This window comes from Boeremia exigua (genome assembly GCF_020726555.1).
Source record: "Boeremia exigua strain MPI-SDFR-AT-0100 chromosome Unknown C7974scaffold_5, whole genome shotgun sequence".
NCBI classification, from domain to species: domain Eukaryota; kingdom Fungi; phylum Ascomycota; class Dothideomycetes; order Pleosporales; family Didymellaceae; genus Boeremia; species Boeremia exigua.
The window spans coordinates 616329-632679 of NW_025763522.1; the positions used below are offsets into that span (position 1 = coordinate 616329).

General features: G+C 52.8%; 7 protein-coding genes across 7 annotated transcripts; 2 read left to right on the plus strand and 5 right to left on the minus strand.

Annotated features, from left to right (window-relative positions):
* Positions 1-273: 273 nt before the first annotated feature.
* On the minus strand, positions 274-1640 carry C7974DRAFT_392108 (ubiquitin-conjugating enzyme E2 15). Its single transcript, XM_046141644.1, has 3 exons — positions 1030-1640; positions 887-979; positions 274-836 (listed from the first exon to the last, which is right to left on the minus strand). Exons 1-3 carry the CDS (start codon positions 1187-1189, stop codon positions 580-582), a joined length of 510 nt encoding a protein of 169 aa, XP_045997851.1. The 5' UTR covers positions 1190-1640; the 3' UTR covers positions 274-579.
* A 1627-nt stretch (positions 1641-3267) lies between these two features.
* C7974DRAFT_433253 (uncharacterized protein) lies at positions 3268-5066 on the minus strand (the record flags this gene model as incomplete). The annotated part of the gene is made up of 2 exons (XM_046144910.1): positions 3268-4854; positions 4977-5066. 2 exons carry the CDS (start codon positions 5064-5066, stop codon positions 3268-3270), a joined length of 1677 nt encoding a protein of 558 aa, XP_045997852.1.
* Positions 5067-5318: 252 nt separating this feature from the next.
* On the minus strand, positions 5319-6873 carry C7974DRAFT_433232 (uncharacterized protein; the record flags this gene model as incomplete). The annotated part of the gene is made up of 3 exons (XM_046144907.1): positions 5319-6047; positions 6097-6585; positions 6850-6873. The coding sequence occupies 3 exons, from the start codon at positions 6871-6873 to the stop codon at positions 5319-5321; spliced, it is 1242 nt and encodes a 413-aa protein (XP_045997853.1).
* A 201-nt stretch (positions 6874-7074) lies between these two features.
* C7974DRAFT_164468 (ATP-dependent rRNA helicase-like protein spb4) lies at positions 7075-9605 on the plus strand. The gene is made up of 2 exons (XM_046136028.1): positions 7075-7453; positions 7500-9605. The coding sequence occupies exons 1-2, from the start codon at positions 7263-7265 to the stop codon at positions 9208-9210; spliced, it is 1902 nt and encodes a 633-aa protein (XP_045997854.1). The 5' UTR covers positions 7075-7262; the 3' UTR covers positions 9211-9605.
* Positions 9606-11068: 1463 nt separating this feature from the next.
* On the plus strand, positions 11069-12510 carry C7974DRAFT_164471 (uncharacterized protein). Its single transcript, XM_046136029.1, has one exon. It carries the CDS (start codon positions 11230-11232, stop codon positions 12502-12504), a length of 1275 nt encoding a protein of 424 aa, XP_045997855.1. The 5' UTR covers positions 11069-11229; the 3' UTR covers positions 12505-12510.
* A 154-nt stretch (positions 12511-12664) lies between these two features.
* C7974DRAFT_392114 (uncharacterized protein) lies at positions 12665-13568 on the minus strand. Its single transcript, XM_046141645.1, has one exon. The coding sequence runs from the start codon at positions 13067-13069 to the stop codon at positions 12824-12826; it is 246 nt and encodes an 81-aa protein (XP_045997856.1). The 5' UTR covers positions 13070-13568; the 3' UTR covers positions 12665-12823.
* Positions 13569-13575: 7 nt separating this feature from the next.
* Positions 13576-14930, minus strand: C7974DRAFT_164522 (uncharacterized protein). Its single transcript, XM_046136031.1, has 3 exons — positions 14625-14930; positions 14248-14563; positions 13576-14197 (listed from the first exon to the last, which is right to left on the minus strand). The coding sequence occupies exons 1-3, from the start codon at positions 14810-14812 to the stop codon at positions 13598-13600; spliced, it is 1104 nt and encodes a 367-aa protein (XP_045997857.1). The 5' UTR covers positions 14813-14930; the 3' UTR covers positions 13576-13597.
* Positions 14931-16351: the final 1421 nt, after the last annotated feature.

The window sequence follows — 16351 nt, forward strand, 5'->3', positions numbered from 1 at the left end:
TCCTACCAACACCCAACCCCCAGAAATCCGCCACACCCTCGCGCCCTCAGCTCTGGAAAAGTAGTCCATACTTTCTCGACCTCTCGCTCGGGCTGCTGATCAGCGCGTACATCGCGCTTGCGCTGTTCCTGGGTCGAGAGTGGAGTGGGGTCTTCGAGGTGTCGGGGCGCGGGGCCTGGGTGTATATTGAGGCCGGGGTGCAAGGGCTTGTTGTGTCGCGGGTGGTGTTTGTGGTGTTAGCGTGGATGGGGGAGGGGATTGTGCGAGGGCTGGGGGATGTGAATGTTGGGGGATGGATGGTTTGTTAGGTTTGGTCAGGAGTTAGGGATATGTCGACTTGATATTGGGTGTGTGAAGTTGGGATTGGCGTTGAGGAGAGCGAGGGGGGCTTTTGTCACTGTCAGTAAGGGGTGGAGAGGTATCGTGAATGCATTGTACGCTAGCAAACCATGCCGAAAGATCCCACCATGCACGCCGTAACGATCAAGTAACCTGAACATGCCATGTTTGTTCCCGTATCAGTTGTGCGCCCCTAGACGTGTAATCCAAATCTCACTAGAGATCTCTTAAGCATCCAAACTACTCGAACTCCAAGCTGTCTCGCACACACTTTCGCACGCGCTTCTTGAACTCGGGTGTGTTCTCTCGCCATAGTGCGGCGGCCTCGACGTTCGCTGGGGACTCGTCGTTGGGGCTCGAAAGCATGGAGATGACGGAGAGGAGAATCGTCTCGGGTGTCTGAACGGGTGACCAGCGCTCTGCGGCTGACTCGTAGCCGTACTTGTCTTCTTCGGGAGGATGCAGGATTGAGATGCAGACTTCGCCGTTCTGGTAGACTGCTCTGTTTCAGCTTATATGCCTAGCAATGTTAGGGTTCAAGGCTTACTGTTTGGGTGGAAGATTGGCGTCTCGAAGCGCATCTTAGGCGGTAGCAGTGGGTATTCGGTCGGGAAGTTCAGTCGTGCGCGGAAGAAGCCACCTGAGAACTGTCAGCCATGCTTCAGCATATCTTCCTCCAGTCCTACACACCTCCATAGTACTTTGTGTCATCATCAATCATCAGCATGACCTCCCACTCGAAGACGTTGCTGTCCACCAGCCCACAGCTGATGCCTGATATGCTCTTGTCGTTCTGCATTTGCTTGAGCTGGCGAGAAAGCAGCCCTGCGGCAGCTGATGTGGAGGCCATCTCGGCGTGTGGTGGTGGTGGTGTGGAAGGTGGAGCGAAGCTTGGGTGAAGCTCGATCGTGAACAAGGCGGGGTCGGTTGACAACGACGCGGAGCGAGGCACGTTTGTCAAGAAGCAAATGCAGAGCCTTGAGGTGCTTCGACGGAGCACGTGAAGCACCTTTATACACGGCGACAGGGCAAGGAAGGTGCTGGCGGGTCAGGCGCGTTGCGGTGTATAGACAAAGGCAACCGAGGCGGTAGCGGGGCAGTCCTGGCTGGCAATGGCGGGCGTCCGGCAGGGGTCCGAATGGATAGACGGCAGTTCTCCAGCAGATCAGGGTGACAGCGGCCGAATGGGTGCAGCTTCGCAGAGAATTTGGAGGGGCGTGAACATAAAAATATGAGAAGAAGCAAGCATCCGAGGTCGTGAGCACCTTCCCGTCGACGTGCTCGCTGGTGGCGTCAGGAGCCAAGACTCTGCAGGGGTCATTTCTAGCGGCCGACTTCCTCTTTCTCTCACCTCCGCAGCTCCACCGTCTCAAAGCCATCTTGAATCGTCAGGCCGCCGGGGATCCTGGTGTCGATTCAGTAGGGCTGCGCTGAACGGGTGAAGAGGAGGCGGGACGGATATTGGGCAAGGATGAAGCGACGACCGCAGCTATCACCAATGTCCCTTTCGCACTGTCTGCATCATGCACCTCTCGTAGCAAAACCTTGCGTTGTAACGCGAAGAAGTGGAACACGATTTGATACGCTCTCAGGCAGATCGTCAACCGAGCCAAACACCGACGTGCACCCTCAGCCAGGGTCCAGAAGGTCTCGTACCTGACGGTCGCTCCGACCAACCTGATGACCACACCGAACTACACAAGTCAGCACTTTCCCGGCGAGTACTTAGGTGTCTTGTGGCAGTGCTGTCGAGTGAGGTCAATCCCTATTGACCGCCGGCCTCCAATACGCCTCACGACGCTTTTCAACTTCACGTTACAGATGGCTGGTCCTTCAGCAAGTTGGCGCTGACTATGTTGGACGGGTAGTAACATTATCAAGGGTGCCTTGACATATCGAATAGTTGCGATGCGACACGGCAGCACGACTACGTCTGCAAGCTGCATGTCAAACGGTATGTTGTGTATCGTGACACAACATGCAATGCTGGCCTGGATGTCGGGACATGGGCTAGACGAAGATCTGGATACTTGGTGATGCGTTGACGTACTCCGTCACTAGAGCTGAAGCATGGCCTCTGTTGCGACGGTAGTCTTTTTTTCTTTTCCTGGGTGGCGGGTATTTGTATTCGCCATCACCAGACTAGACCTGAACCTGAGCACGCGTTGTAGGATTGGCATGCTCCATCACTTATTAGTAGTTGACGAAAAGCGTAGCGAGACAGTGCGAAGGTACGTTGGCTCATTGCAGCGTCGCGAGGGACTCTCGCCTCGTTGTCATTGCGCGGCTTCTTTAAGGCATGTTGGTGTTATAGTTTTCAAGGAGGCTTGTTATGAGGTTTCTTACTCTCCCAACTTAATATTTGAAGCTCGCGGTCCTGCGAAGACACCAGCAAATTTGTTGCAGAAGGCACTGTTTTAGGTTGACTGTTGGTTGTTTGTATTCGTCATCGCTAGGTTAGACAGAGATCTAGATACTTCGCAATACATCAATATACTCTACTACGAGAGCTGATGTACTGCCTCTGTTATAGTATTAGTTATATTCTTATTCTAGCTAGCAGGTATTTGTATTCGTTGTCGCTAGATTAAACTAAAATCTGGGTACTTGTAAGATTAACTTACTCCGTCACTTGTTGATTGAAACGTAGCAAGATAGGAAAAAGATCCTTGGGTATGGCAGTGTATACAGCTTCGACACGCTAGCAAGGTTTCCCAGGTGCTGGCGTCATCATTTTGCTGCGCATGACCGTTGTGAGTCCGGCGACTCGACTGGCATAGATTCGAGCTTTGATGCCGTTGAAACTCCGCGCCCATCATTAAGTTGGGTGAAAAAAAGAGGTGGCGTCTTTTTTAGCATCACTTATGTAATCAAGGGATGCAAATACTCGAAGTGCGGCAAAGGATAGCTCTATGGTTGGGGTGGTACTTAGTAGTAGGAGAAGAATTCGCGACTGACAAGATCATCACCTGTCTGATCATCAGTCCACTCCTCTTCCAGTTCATCCCCATGCTGTATACGTCCGATGTCTCGGAACAACACATGTAGTTTTTCGTCAGGGCGCCAAGTCGAAACCCGCCATGCGAGTTTGCGAGGTGTAGGTAGAGATGGCTTGTCGTATGTTATACCCCAAGCCAGGGATAGATCGTTCAAGTGCTCGTACAATGACCCATGCAGAGACACTCCCTCTTCATCTCGATAGCACACCAACGGACACCATACACTGGCATCCTTCAGCTTTGGCATTCTTGATGCCGCTCTTGCAAATGCAGTGAGGAAAGGTACCAAGACACGATCGTTGGGAGTGATCCTGAAACCAGCGCCACCTACAGTATTATCATCAGAACGACCCCGATCCTCCAGATATTCATCGTGAACGACATCATTCGTGTTCGGTCCGAGAGGCGGATAGTGATCTTCAGTCACTGAGTAGGAGATGGACTGTCCACCTTCTCCGTTGGGTCCCTGGAAGTACCATGCTCCAGATGGAGAGATGGGCCAGAACATGATCTCAAGCGACTCGAGGTTCGGCCACGGAGTCTGGTCGTCACAATGACGTTCAAACAAGTTTGAGTCGACGATACCTCGTAGCTCAAGTATGCGCAGGCTGTGAGACAAAGTGCACAGTGAGCTACTGAACGGATCACGCTTCGCTGGACCGACCAGATCAGGCATATCATCTCGCTGGTCAAGGTGCTCAATCTGCATATCATAGTTGTCCAAAAAATCGAGGCGAACACGCTCCATCGTCGAGGGCAAGCAGAAGCTTTCAACAGCCTCTGCGAAATGATGTCGGGTGTCTCGTCGTGGGCCTTCCCAATCATTCTCATAATGTGCCCAGAATCTGCTCCTTCCAACATATTTCGGACAGACTTCGCCCTGACCAAGCTGACACCCAACAAACTCCAAGTTGGGTAGCTTCTTTGCTAGATCCACAATCATCCGTAAGTCTAGCTTTGAGATTTCTGTGCCACGTAAGGGGGTTATGGTAGGGTCGCCCTGATCGACTTGAAGTGACCTCACAAAACGAAGTTCTGGGAGGCTTTCAGGTGCTAGTAAACGAACCCTCCAGCTGATATCCATGCGATGACGGCAGCCTCTCAACATCTGTTTCCCTATCTGTCTTGTTGGGCTGTGGATGACGATTTTGGTGCGTCGAGGAGCGGGTTTGGCAGCACGTAGCTCAGCAGCCTTGAGTGTCGAAAACAGTAGTCCGATTTGGCTAGAGAAACACTCATCTTTTTCTTGTAGTTCTTGCGTGGTTTCTCGGCAAGCGAGGCCACCGACGGCAGCGTCTAGTATTGGCGGAAAACTCGTACGGAAAACCACTTGGTAGAGCTGGCGAAGACGAGGGCCGCCATAGATGGTAATGAATGTTTGCGAGTTGTGTTCGGTCAGATCAAAGCTGGAGAAGGTGCCAGATAATCGCTCCGCGGCAGCATTGTACGCTCTGTTTACGGTGAGAGTATTTTCGAGGTCTTCGCTGGTAAGAAAGCTACTGATGTGATCTATCAGCTCTTAGGGAAGTGTATCCATGGTGCTCGAGTGAAGCAGAGGAGTAGTAAAGACGACTGCAGCGCGATGCTCAGAGCTGAGTTTATGTGCTCTTTCCGAAGTGTGAGTCGTTTGGGGACCACCTGCTCTTGCTGAAGTGTAAGTTGCCCGGAGACCGACCTGCAGGTAGATTCACATGGTGGAACAGGACTAGCGTAGCGCTCGAGCCACATGTTCACTCCCTGGGTCACGCAAAGATGACTAGCCGTGAGCGAAACGAAGGTCGTGATAAATTCAGTCGCCATCGTTTTAAATACGTGCCGCAGTGTAGTATATGGTACATCCATGCGCTTGGGACTAAAACGCCGTCGTAATGAAGATGCGGTGATGCAGATTCACCACGCTCTAGGGTATTCATGTAGACATAATGAACAATTAGGGAAAAGTAGACATTACACAAATTGGTGGAGATTGTAAGAACTTATTCATGCAAACGTGCGGAGAAAACCCCACAGAGCGGCTCCACAAAGAACAGGAATTGTAAGGTTGTCGTCCCAACCAAAGAGATCCAGGGCTTCACTGCCACTTGCGACGATGCCAGTCACCAAAGACATGACAGCAAGAGCCGTGTATCCGGTGATGGAGCTTTGAGCCGCCGATAGTCCGAGCAACTCCTGGACTTGAGTTGGAAGTGTGAGGGCGTCTTGGAAAGCAAATGCGTTATCGCCTTGGTTGAGATCGGAGTAGAGTGGTCCTAACCAGCCCCACCACAGGACAGCTGTGATAATGCCTGTCACGCACGCCGCAATTGTGCCAGCGAGACTTTTACCCTTCCTGACCTTGGGAGTCAAGTGTCCCCAGAGGCGGCCGAACGTCGATGCTGCAGTATCACACCAGCTGAGTAGCAGAATGCTAACGACGCCGACATCCTTAGGACAAAAGCGCAGGACAATCCACGCGCCGAGGAGATATGAGATAACGCCGTTGAAGCCGTCTACTTCAGATTCGCGCATCAGTGCGCCGAGACACCGGATGTAGAAGCGGTTGACCTGCCAGTAGCGGTGTCGAATAATGTCGGTCAGAGCGATGGGTATGAACAGGGCCAGCAGAACCGGATGGATCTGAGACATTTGGCGGCCGGTACAGTAGAGGAAGATCGTGACGAATCCGATGGATACATGAAGGATCTTGCGGGGGATCTCATGACGGTGGATCTGATCATGTCAGTCAAGTTTGCACGGCTGGTGCAGGCTGGTCACGTACGAAAGAGCGCCATTCTTGATGGATGGGAATTAGACCCAACGGACTCGGACTGCGGCTCAGCTCTCGCCAATAGATCTTGTTGGCGGCTGCCGGAGACAGGTGCCCGTTGCTTGCGCCATTTGGCAGTGCGAGATCTTTCTTGGGACCTCCATTCTGCTGCCTTCTCGACGTCAAGCCACTGATCTTCCTTCGGCCTGTGCCTCGATCGCGACTTCTACTTCGCGCGCGCTTCTCCGGATCTGAGCTTGACGAGTCCTCTTCGATGGGCGGGGGCGACTGGATCTTGTTCTTGCGCGCCGACGCACGCGTTACAGGTGGGAAATAGCCATCTTTTCCACTGCCAGCCTCTGAAGGAGTTGGCGACGGCGAGATGACGCGCGGCGTGTGCGGGATCTGGTACTGCCTGGAGGAGGCCATTGCTGCGCGAAAGCAGGTGGTGAAGTGTGGGAGCGGAGGGGCGCGGATGAGGCCGGAGAAGCTGCAGCGGGTCTTTGCCCAGGATGAAGCGACGTTAGCGATGACTGACTGGCGATCGGAGGCCGCGCAGTCGTAAGGCTGAGTGTGTGTGGTGTGAGCGCCGGCTAGGACCGCGGTGGTGGCTTCGACATCGGCGTCAGACGTAATCAGCAGGGCCAGGGCGGACGCGAGTTCGTCCGGACTTCGCGCATCGTCTAAAGAGCCAGGGGATGCCACAATTTATGCCGCCGACGGTTGCCAGCTTGTAAACGTGGTGAAAAGGGGGCGTTGCGACACCGGTGACGCCTTTGCTGCAAGCATGCTGCGTAGCCAGGAAATTTAGCACGCCGCAATCTTGTCGCGTGTATGCGCGGATTTCCCTGCCGCCGATGAGATCATGCATGTGAAGATGCTCCACTTAGATTCTGGAGAGGCGGTTGCATCGTGGCTCCGAGCAGTTGCGATATATTCGATGTAGTCGGAGACAATTAGAAAATGTCTGAGAGCCTTGAGCATACCTCCACAGACAGAGGCCACTCGAGCATCCTCGCTGATCACGTGCAGAGCACCGGCCAGCCCTGGGTGCCCCCGGCCGTGATCGACAAGTGGCGCACGCAGCCTGCGCCACAGACAACTTTTTTTGAGCCGAGCGAAACTTCTCACTGCACGTTGGCGCAACCACCACACCTCACGTCTCATAAAAGTTCGAGATGGCGCCCCAAACGAAAGCTGATCGGTCGTTTGGTGGTCTGACGCCTGCGCTCTCAGAATGGGTTCTCGAGGCTGTAGACGCCATGGGTTTCGTGAAGACCACGCCAGTGCAGCACGCCGCCATTCCTATGTTCATGAAGAACTCTGATGTGGTCGTCGAAGCTGTCACAGGAAGTGGAAAGACACTGTCGTATGTATGCAGCTATGTTGTAAGCCCTTGTGCTAACTCGATAAAGCTTTCTGATTCCCATTGTCGAACGCATACTTCGACTCGATGTGCCCATCAAGAAGCATCACGTGGGCGCCATTATCATCTCACCGACAAGAGAGCTCGCAACACAGATCCACGCTGTTCTATGCTCACTATTGAAGTTTCACGCGCCATCAGCTGCAGCACTCGAACCAGAGGACGAGGACAGCGACATGGAAGACGCAGACGCACCGCCAAAGCCAACATTCCCTGCTGGGACCCTAAAAGTCGTGCCTCAGCTGCTCCTTGGTGGTTCGGTCACACCAGCTCAGGACTTGAGCGCATTTCTAAAGAAGCAGACCAACGTACTTATCGGTACGCCTGGACGGTTACTGGAACTACTGTCCTCTCGCCACGTTCATTGCTCGTCGTCTTTCGATGCTCTTGTGTTGGATGAAGCCGACCGATTGCTCGATCTTGGTTTCAAGGATGACCTACAAAAGATCCTTTCCCGACTGCCAAAGCAGAGACGAACAGGATTGTTCAGTGCCAGTGTCAGTGAAGCCGTCGATCAACTTATTCGTGTAGGCCTGCGAAATCCAGTCCGCATTGCCGTCAAGGTAAAAGCGAGGGCAGCCGAAAACGGTCAAATTGAGGACAAGCGAACGCCTGCAAGCTTGCAGATGGCTTACCTCGTGGCACCCCCTTCGCACAAACTACCAGCCGTCAAGCAAATATTGGCTTCAATGGAACCGCAACCCCAAAAGACCATCTTCTACTTGGCAACATGCTTCGCCGTCGACTACTTCCAGCATGTGCTCCCTGAGGTCCTAAAGGGCTACACTGTTGTTCCGCTTCACGGCAAGCACCCTGATAAGGTGCGACGGAAGAACTTCAGCAAATTCGTGGACAGTGTCACGCCATCGATCCTGCTGACCACCGATGTGGCCGCTCGTGGACTCGATATCCCATCAGTAGACCTTGTCATTCAACTTGATCCACCGAGTGATCCGAAAACATTCATTCATCGTTGTGGACGTGCTGGAAGAGCTGGACGAAAGGGTCTCGCTGTCACGTTTTTGACTCCAGGCTTGGAAGAAGACTATGTCGAGTTTCTGCGAGTAAGACAGACTCCGGTGACCCCACTCGCAATGCCTGCTGTTACCGTCACACCAGAGGATATCGAACGAGTCACAAATGCCATCAGGAAGGTCGCTAAGACTGACCGAGCTGTTTACGACAAAGCTCAGCGAGGGTTTGTCTCTTGGGTCCGTGCCTACAGCAAGCACACAGCAAGCTCCATCTTCCAAGTCGAAGATCTGAACTGGACCGAACTCGGAAATGCCTGGGGACTGCTACGTCTCCCTCGTATGCCTGAGACGAAGAAGTGGGAAGGCGACAAGTCGCTCGGTGTAACGATGGACTTCGATACATTCGCGTACAAGGACAAAGTGCGTGAGCAACAGCGTCAGAAGGAGCTCGCAGAAGTTGCGGCCCAAGGTGGCGCCGGCAAGAAGTTTGTCAAAGAGAATAAGATTGCGAAGGCTTGGACGCAGCAGAAGGATCACAAGGCAACGAAAGAGCTCAGGCGTGATAAGAAGGTGGCGAAGCGAGAACACGATCGCAAGGCTGGCTTGACGGATGAGGAGCGTAAGAAGGAAGCAGAGTTGGACAAGATGATTGCACAAATGCGGAAGAAGGTGAAGCAGACAGAGGGCGCAGACGAGGAGGATGAGTTCAACGGGTTTGACGACTGAGAACCGTTGGGGAGAGTTCGAGCGATTGCACACATCCGTGCCGGGCCAGAGACTCGGGCGAACATTCCAGCCACTGTCAAATTCTTCATGTCGAACCATCCCTGATTCACGACACTACCTGTCTGTCGACGGCGAGCTCGGCTAGGATGCCCAGAACCTCATGAGCAGCATACTTCCAGTTTCGGGCTTACATCCAGGCCGTTTCCTGAGCTGGGTCGTATCCCCGCTTCGGCCAGCCACCATCCGCATGCTGTAGCGATTGCAGCCCGAGTCAATCAAACGTCTTGAAGAGGATTCTCACACCTGGTGTGATCTCCCGTTGGCTAGCTTCTAGAGAGCCGGCTGACGATCATTGTCGCGCGTCCATACTGGTGATCGCAGAATTGCCCATATACGATCTCGAAGGGCCATGCTATAACTGCTCGACAGAGGCGTATGGCACTCTGCTAAGAAGGAAGTTAAACCCGGAAATATCACAACGACGCAAGGATACAGTCCATCTGCACTCCTGTCACTGTAGCTGCCTAGCTCACGATTGCATGCGTCGAATTGCGTGTTCGCCGACTCCTTCTTGTCGACAGCGAATCAAAGATTCGGTAGCAGTGATGACGGGAAACCCCAAGCATTCTCAGAAGCGATCGTAATCTTCGTTCCGTCGTCCTCAAATCGTCTGCATTGCAGGGGTCCATGCAGACAACCGGCTTTTCTCCTATACACTACTGGGTGAGGTCGCAGAGTTGAAGTTCGATACCCGCTTCGTCAAGGCGAGCGAACTATATGCGTAGGCTATATGCACTCGCAAAGCATATATACCATGTCTGTCATTGGCCTGACACTACCGAAATCCGAGGGTACCGGCTCGCCGTTGCAAAATGGCTGTGCTGCGCAATGCAGCCCGTTAATGGACCCTGAGATCTACATTACAGTAGCTCCAAGCTATAGAAAGTATTCAGAAGAAAGATAGTCTTGTTTTCGAGTGGCACTCCATAGCAGAGGTCAGGATGTTGTAACGCTAGGAGACACTCAGAACTACTCTACGCTTGAATCATGCTCGGCGCGCTCTAAGCTTTACAAATGCCGAAGAAGACCGAGCACTTGACAGTGGACAATGTCATTATGATCGACAGTTCGAAGACTACCCTTGTCCATGCCACCGTCGTGTTGCTTTGCAGTTGGGTACCATCTACCAAGATGCCTATTCAATTTTCCAGACCTGCTTTCCGCCTGAGTTGCCCTTGACGCAATATAGCATGCAGAAACCTACAGTCGGCCACTTCATGTTGTGTAGAGTCAGTCAATAAATATTTACTATCGTCTTCGAGTAAGGGAGGCTGAAACTAGCTAGGTCGTTGATTTGGACCAATCAGACCATCCGGACCTCACACTGACGTCGATGTTCCTGAGCGAGAACGTCGTGAATCTGCAGCCACGTACGGCAGTTCCCAGAGTTTGCGGCGTCGAGTCTGCTCTCGGCGACCATGGCGGAGCAACCCCCTGTCTTCGCGCCCAATGATCGTGCCCCCTTTAGTCACCTTTCCTGCATCTGTGTACTAAATTCACCGTTGCGGTGTAGATCAGTCCGAATTGAGAAGTTACGTTGGACTAGAAAGGGAAAGCTCGCCCGTAGCACAAGAGGGATCTGCGCATCTGTCATTCACGCCTCCTTAGCGTATACCCGAGTACTTGGCAACAAGTGACCACGCCCACGCCGCACGGCTAGCCTACATCCGCGCTGGGGTCTGTATCCACCATGGGGCAACATCTCCAGATTTTCGTCCCGATAGAATACCCTACTGCAGTTCTTAATATCGATTTGGTATGGGTTGCCCCGCAAAGATCTACAAGACGACCACTACGAGTTACGGGATCTAAGTCACGAAGATGAAGAGTTTCCTGGGGTACAGCCGTTAGGGGCAGATCGAAAACTATATCAAGGTCGCCTCTGCACATTTCTGTATCGTTATTCAATACGCTATCTACATCTTCCTCTTTACTTCTCAACCTCATTTCACACGCAATATGCGTTTCTCTACAACAAGCACGTTGCTCACACTTCTGCCCTTGGCGGCTGCATGGCCCAATGTCATGGAGATGGACAGGCAATTGAAGAAGCGTGAGGAGCCTCCACCTCGCGCTCCAGTGTTCAAGTCGGGACGACCGAACACCGGACTGCCACCTCTTGGCTTTGACGCAAATGAGCAGCTTGTTAAGGTGGGATCTGGAAGTGGAAACGAATTCCAATCTCCTCGAACAGGCGATATCCGCGGACAATGCCCCGGTCTGAATGCTGCTGCCAATCATAACTTCATTCCCCGTAATGGCCTGGTCACTACGGCACAGACTGTGGCGGGTCTGGGTAAGGCATACAACATGTCTCCCGATCTCGCCCTTTTCTTGGCTGTCGTCTCTATCGCCCTTGCCGGAGACCCAGTCTCGAACCGCTGGTCCATTGGTGGAAAGTTCACTCCCACTATCCCAATCTTCCCGGCAAATGGTATTGCAGGAACGCACAACCAATACGAGGGAGATGCATCCATCGTGCGCGGCGACGCCTACCTTAACAATGGCAACGTCGGCGTCTTCCAGATGCGATCATGGGAGCACCTATACGAGTTGGCCGACTCATACACACTGGACGACGTTGCCGCCCAGTCAGACTACGTCACTCGCTGGTCAATCCTCAACAACCCATACTACTTCTCTGCTCCCTTCTCGGGCATGGTTGCGCCTGCTGCGCACAACTTTGTCATTCACTTCATGTCCAACCACAGCGCCGAGAACCCCGGTGGCTTCCTTTCTCGCGACGTGCTCAAGAGCTTCTTTGGTGTCACTGGTGATGCTCCCGGCAACTTTGTCCACAACCGTGGTCAAGAGCGCATCCCAGAGAACTGGTATAAGCGCCCTGCTGCAAACGCCTACAACATCCCCGAGGTTCTCGTTGATGTCCAAATCAACAACGCAATGTATCCCGGTATTGTTCGTATTGGTGGCAACACAGGCACCACGAACAGTTTTACTGGTGTCGACATCACTGATGTTACTGGGGGGCTGTTCAACGCTGCTGATCTCGCCGACGGCAACAAGGCTGCTTGCTTCCTGCTGCAGGCTTCTCTCGCAGGCCTTCCTGATATTACCAACCCACTCCTCGGTCTTGTAGGCAGTGTGCTCGGCTGGACCAAACAGCAGCTTGGGCCGCTCGGCACTAAGTTTGGATGTCCTCAGTTGTCTGCCTTTGATAACCAGCTCTTCACCCCATTCCCTGGTGCTAGCTTTAAGGGCAGCGGTAATGCTTAAGTGGGCCTGAGTTACCCAGGTAGCGTCGCACTGTGCTTCGCAACAACTTGATGTTCATTGTAATGGCTGGTAAAGCACGCAGTGCACCAGTCAGAGCAGAGTAGCAATCTATTAGCGTGATTTCTTAATGACTATTTTTTTATACATTCTTCACAAGCATCTAAACACCAAGCCATCAACGAGTATACCATGCAGACTCGACAACAATCCCACAAGTGTCCGTGACATCAAGAACCGTATCCAACCTCGCAAGTGCCAACAGACCCCACAGCATCGCCACCACATCTGCACCCGCATTAACCCAATCTCTGATCCCACCTCACCTCGCCGACACCCTCCACTCACCACGCTCCCAGCCCAAAACCCCCGCTCCCATTCGCCGAACCCGCCTCTCGTATCTGCATATGCGCACCTGACGTCCCGCCGCCCAAGGGCAGGGGCAGGGCCCGAGCACCAGCGGGTGATCGCCGTGCCGAGTCCCACTTACCGCCAACACGAACACGACCCAAACAACCCCGTTCCGCACGTCACCCCACGTTATTGCATCTGTACTACGCAGATGCATATATGCGTTTTCCAGCCGCTGAGCTGGGTAGGGCCGATGCGTGTGTGCATTCTGGCTGCGCTAGCAATCTGGCTTGGTGCCTGTGACGAGCTACTGGCAGAGGGCTTGGTCGCTGCGTACAGGCTGGGGACGCCGGTTATATGGGCGTGGCGATACCCGAGGGGCTCCGAGGGTATGTTTTGGTGTGTTTGTGGGGAAGGTTGGGAGATCTTGGGCAACCGGATTTCGGGCGGCTAGCTGCAAATGGCAAGGAGGATCGCCGGGATTGATTGGTGGTGTGGTGGTGTGATGTTGGAAGTAGCTTGGCGAACTGATGGGGAGATGGTTGTTGAAGCTGTTTGATGGAGTCGGGGATGTGTTGGAGGGCACTTTGCTGCACGCTGTTGAGTTCACCTTGTGTTCATAGGTTGTTTCTAAGCGGGCGAAGGATATGACGATTGTGTGAACAAGATATTACAGTGTTATAGAAAATGGCTTTGTAGCATTCATTAAAATGGTGTTTGATCGTGCAAAACTATATCCCGGAAATCAAAGCTGGTATCTTCCAATTCTGTTCCTCAACACTTGCGAGAAGTAAATAGCATTGTCTGGGCCTGCGTGAATTGCAATGTTCAAGCCCGGCGGGATGCCAATTGGGGAGGTAATACCGCTGTCCGGCATGTCAATAATGACTGGCTCGTTGTTCTGATCAAGATACTGGATAGTGTTCCTCGTTGCCGTCGAGTACCAGTATCTTCCTTGCTTATCAACAGTATTCTCGGTAGGAAACGACGCAGGCAGCGGGTCAGTGAAGACGTCGATCTTCTCAGTGCTTGTATCAAAGCGGACGTTGGAGTTTGACACAAAACCAGTGAACCAGATGTATCTGTTCTCAGTCTCTGCGCGGACGACTACTATACCGAGACCATTGAGAGGGAGTGGGTACCGCGTAAATTGCTTTGTCTTGACGTCGAATTTGGTGATTGCTTGTCCGAGCATCTCGGCGAGCCACACGTTTCCGTCGATTTTGGAGACGAAAGCTCCGACCACGCCGTTCAACGGAGTAGGCAGAGGGTAGACGCCATCAAATGTCTCGGTAGCATAGTCGAAGTGATAGAGTGTACCGGCTGTGGTGAGCGTGTACCACATCTTCATCGCGTTAGTTATATCTGCAGGACTCTACACGCGGACCAACTTACTCCTGAGCCACCATCCCAGAGGTCATTGAATGGTTGGATGTTACCCAAGAAGGGAACATTTGGCAACGGCGGTGTGAAGACCTTGATGTTCCCGTTTGCCGGATTGATCTTCAGAAACTGAGATCTCACGCCTGTTGCAGCGTACAAGTTGCCATCGCTGCCTGGCTGAATAGCACACGCGAATGCAACACGTCCGGTCAATGGAAGACTCTGGTTGGGATACAGCTGGTCAGGGCTGTAGGGCACTTTGTAGTTTGTGATCCTGCCACTCTCGATCTCGATCTTTGAGACTGTGTTATCGAGGAAGTTCTGTGTCCTGTTCACAACAAGATCTTTGTCAGCACTGCTGTTGTATAAAACTTTAGTGTAGTTCTTACCAGATGTTGCCATCTGGGCCAGTGGTAATATCGCAAGGTCCTTGCAAGAAGTCCTGGTTCTCATAATACCTGAAGCGTGCGGGGTTTGAGTCGCCTTTGGAGTAGTCAGGGGTCAGGTCTATGAGCTGTGGTGCTGGAGCAGCAGCGACACTGGCGGCGAACAAGCCTAGTGCGAGGAAGGAAATCATTTTCAAGTATCAGCCACAAGCCTGAATGTGTATTGATTGCGCAGTCCCCCCTAGAGCTGGGATACCTTCCACTATTATACACCATACCGCGAACTCCAGCATGGTGAGATCAGCAGCGTAAGTACGGAATTGGTATGTGACGTGAAGACAAGTAGTCTAGCGGACAACCGACAAGCACGATATGTCGATGCTTTGGAAACTAGCCCGGTAACCAGTGTTAAGAACGGCGATCAAACTTTATCGTAGATCATCTGTATAATGGCAACTTACCTGCGTGATGCTATAGTTCCTTCTAGCGTGGTGGTCGGGCCGAGGGTACATGCGGTTTACAACCCCGGATTGAGCCCAAACGGGTATATGGTGATCGACATCCACTAGCCACACTTGCTTGAGGGGAAAGTGAAAGTTGCAAACTGATGGAAAGTCCCTTTGCCTGAGCTTTGTGAACCTTACTCCCTTTGGTGTAAGCTCGAGCATAACCGACTTCCCACGCTTTTCAGATCCTGGAGAATGTCTGTCCTCACCTGGCTAAAGCTCGTGTTCCATTCATTCGTTCTGGTTTTCTAGTAACCGGAGAGCTGGTGTCGAGGTCTTCCGGGTATGCCGAATTCCCAGTATGGCCGCCGAGGATATCACCACGCGTCAACGCTCAATAGTGCGCGACTGCATAATCCAGTAAGGGATGAGAAGTGCAAGGACGCACTATGGAACATCTGTTCAACACGTCAATCTTTAACGATAAGCGTCCTTGTAATCCACTGCCTTGACAATGACGAACCTCTTCTTCCGGGATACCTTAAAAACGTACGAGTTCGCACCCAGCGCGTGAAACAGTCCTACAGTCAACGGTTGGCATCACGCACTCGATTGGAGTCATCCCAATGACACATTGGCTACTGCCAGTACCACCGAAATCAATATCCGGATAGCGAACAGATCTTGGACACCCGCTTCACCCGACTTAGCTGGTCTGTAAGCGTCGACTTCGTGGAGAGATATGCGGCGACTACGAGTCAAACATGCTCAGAACAGAGGGCGGACGTTGGAGCGACCTCGCACACCACAAAGCCCAGCCTGTTGACTCCGAACATGTCTCGGCGTCCAAACGACTCGCACCGCCTGGCAAGGGCTTTCGTGTCCTGCCCCTAAGCCACGCCAATGCTGGGTTCCAGGTGTGCTCTCAGCTTCCACTGTCAAGGACCACCTGACAAGTTCGCCCGGTGTTAAGGGGGATAATGAGTATCTAGGGGGGGGAGGCGACTGCGGATAAGGATGCGCCTGGCATGAGGCTGAAGAAAGCTCGGCTTCTGTCATGTGGCTGTCTTCGGTCCGTTCAATCATTCCGAACAACGGTCAGAATGATGCAGCGATCCAGGAAGTGTAGTTTTAGGCTGTGGGTTGGTGTTCGTGAATGACCAGTGACGTCGCCGAACTCTGAGACGCGGGAATCACGCTAATGTCGCACAGTGTGTTATGATCGATTGCGCCTCCCAGCTTCATCATCACGGTGGCACTCCACTCATCTATCGCTCCTATTGC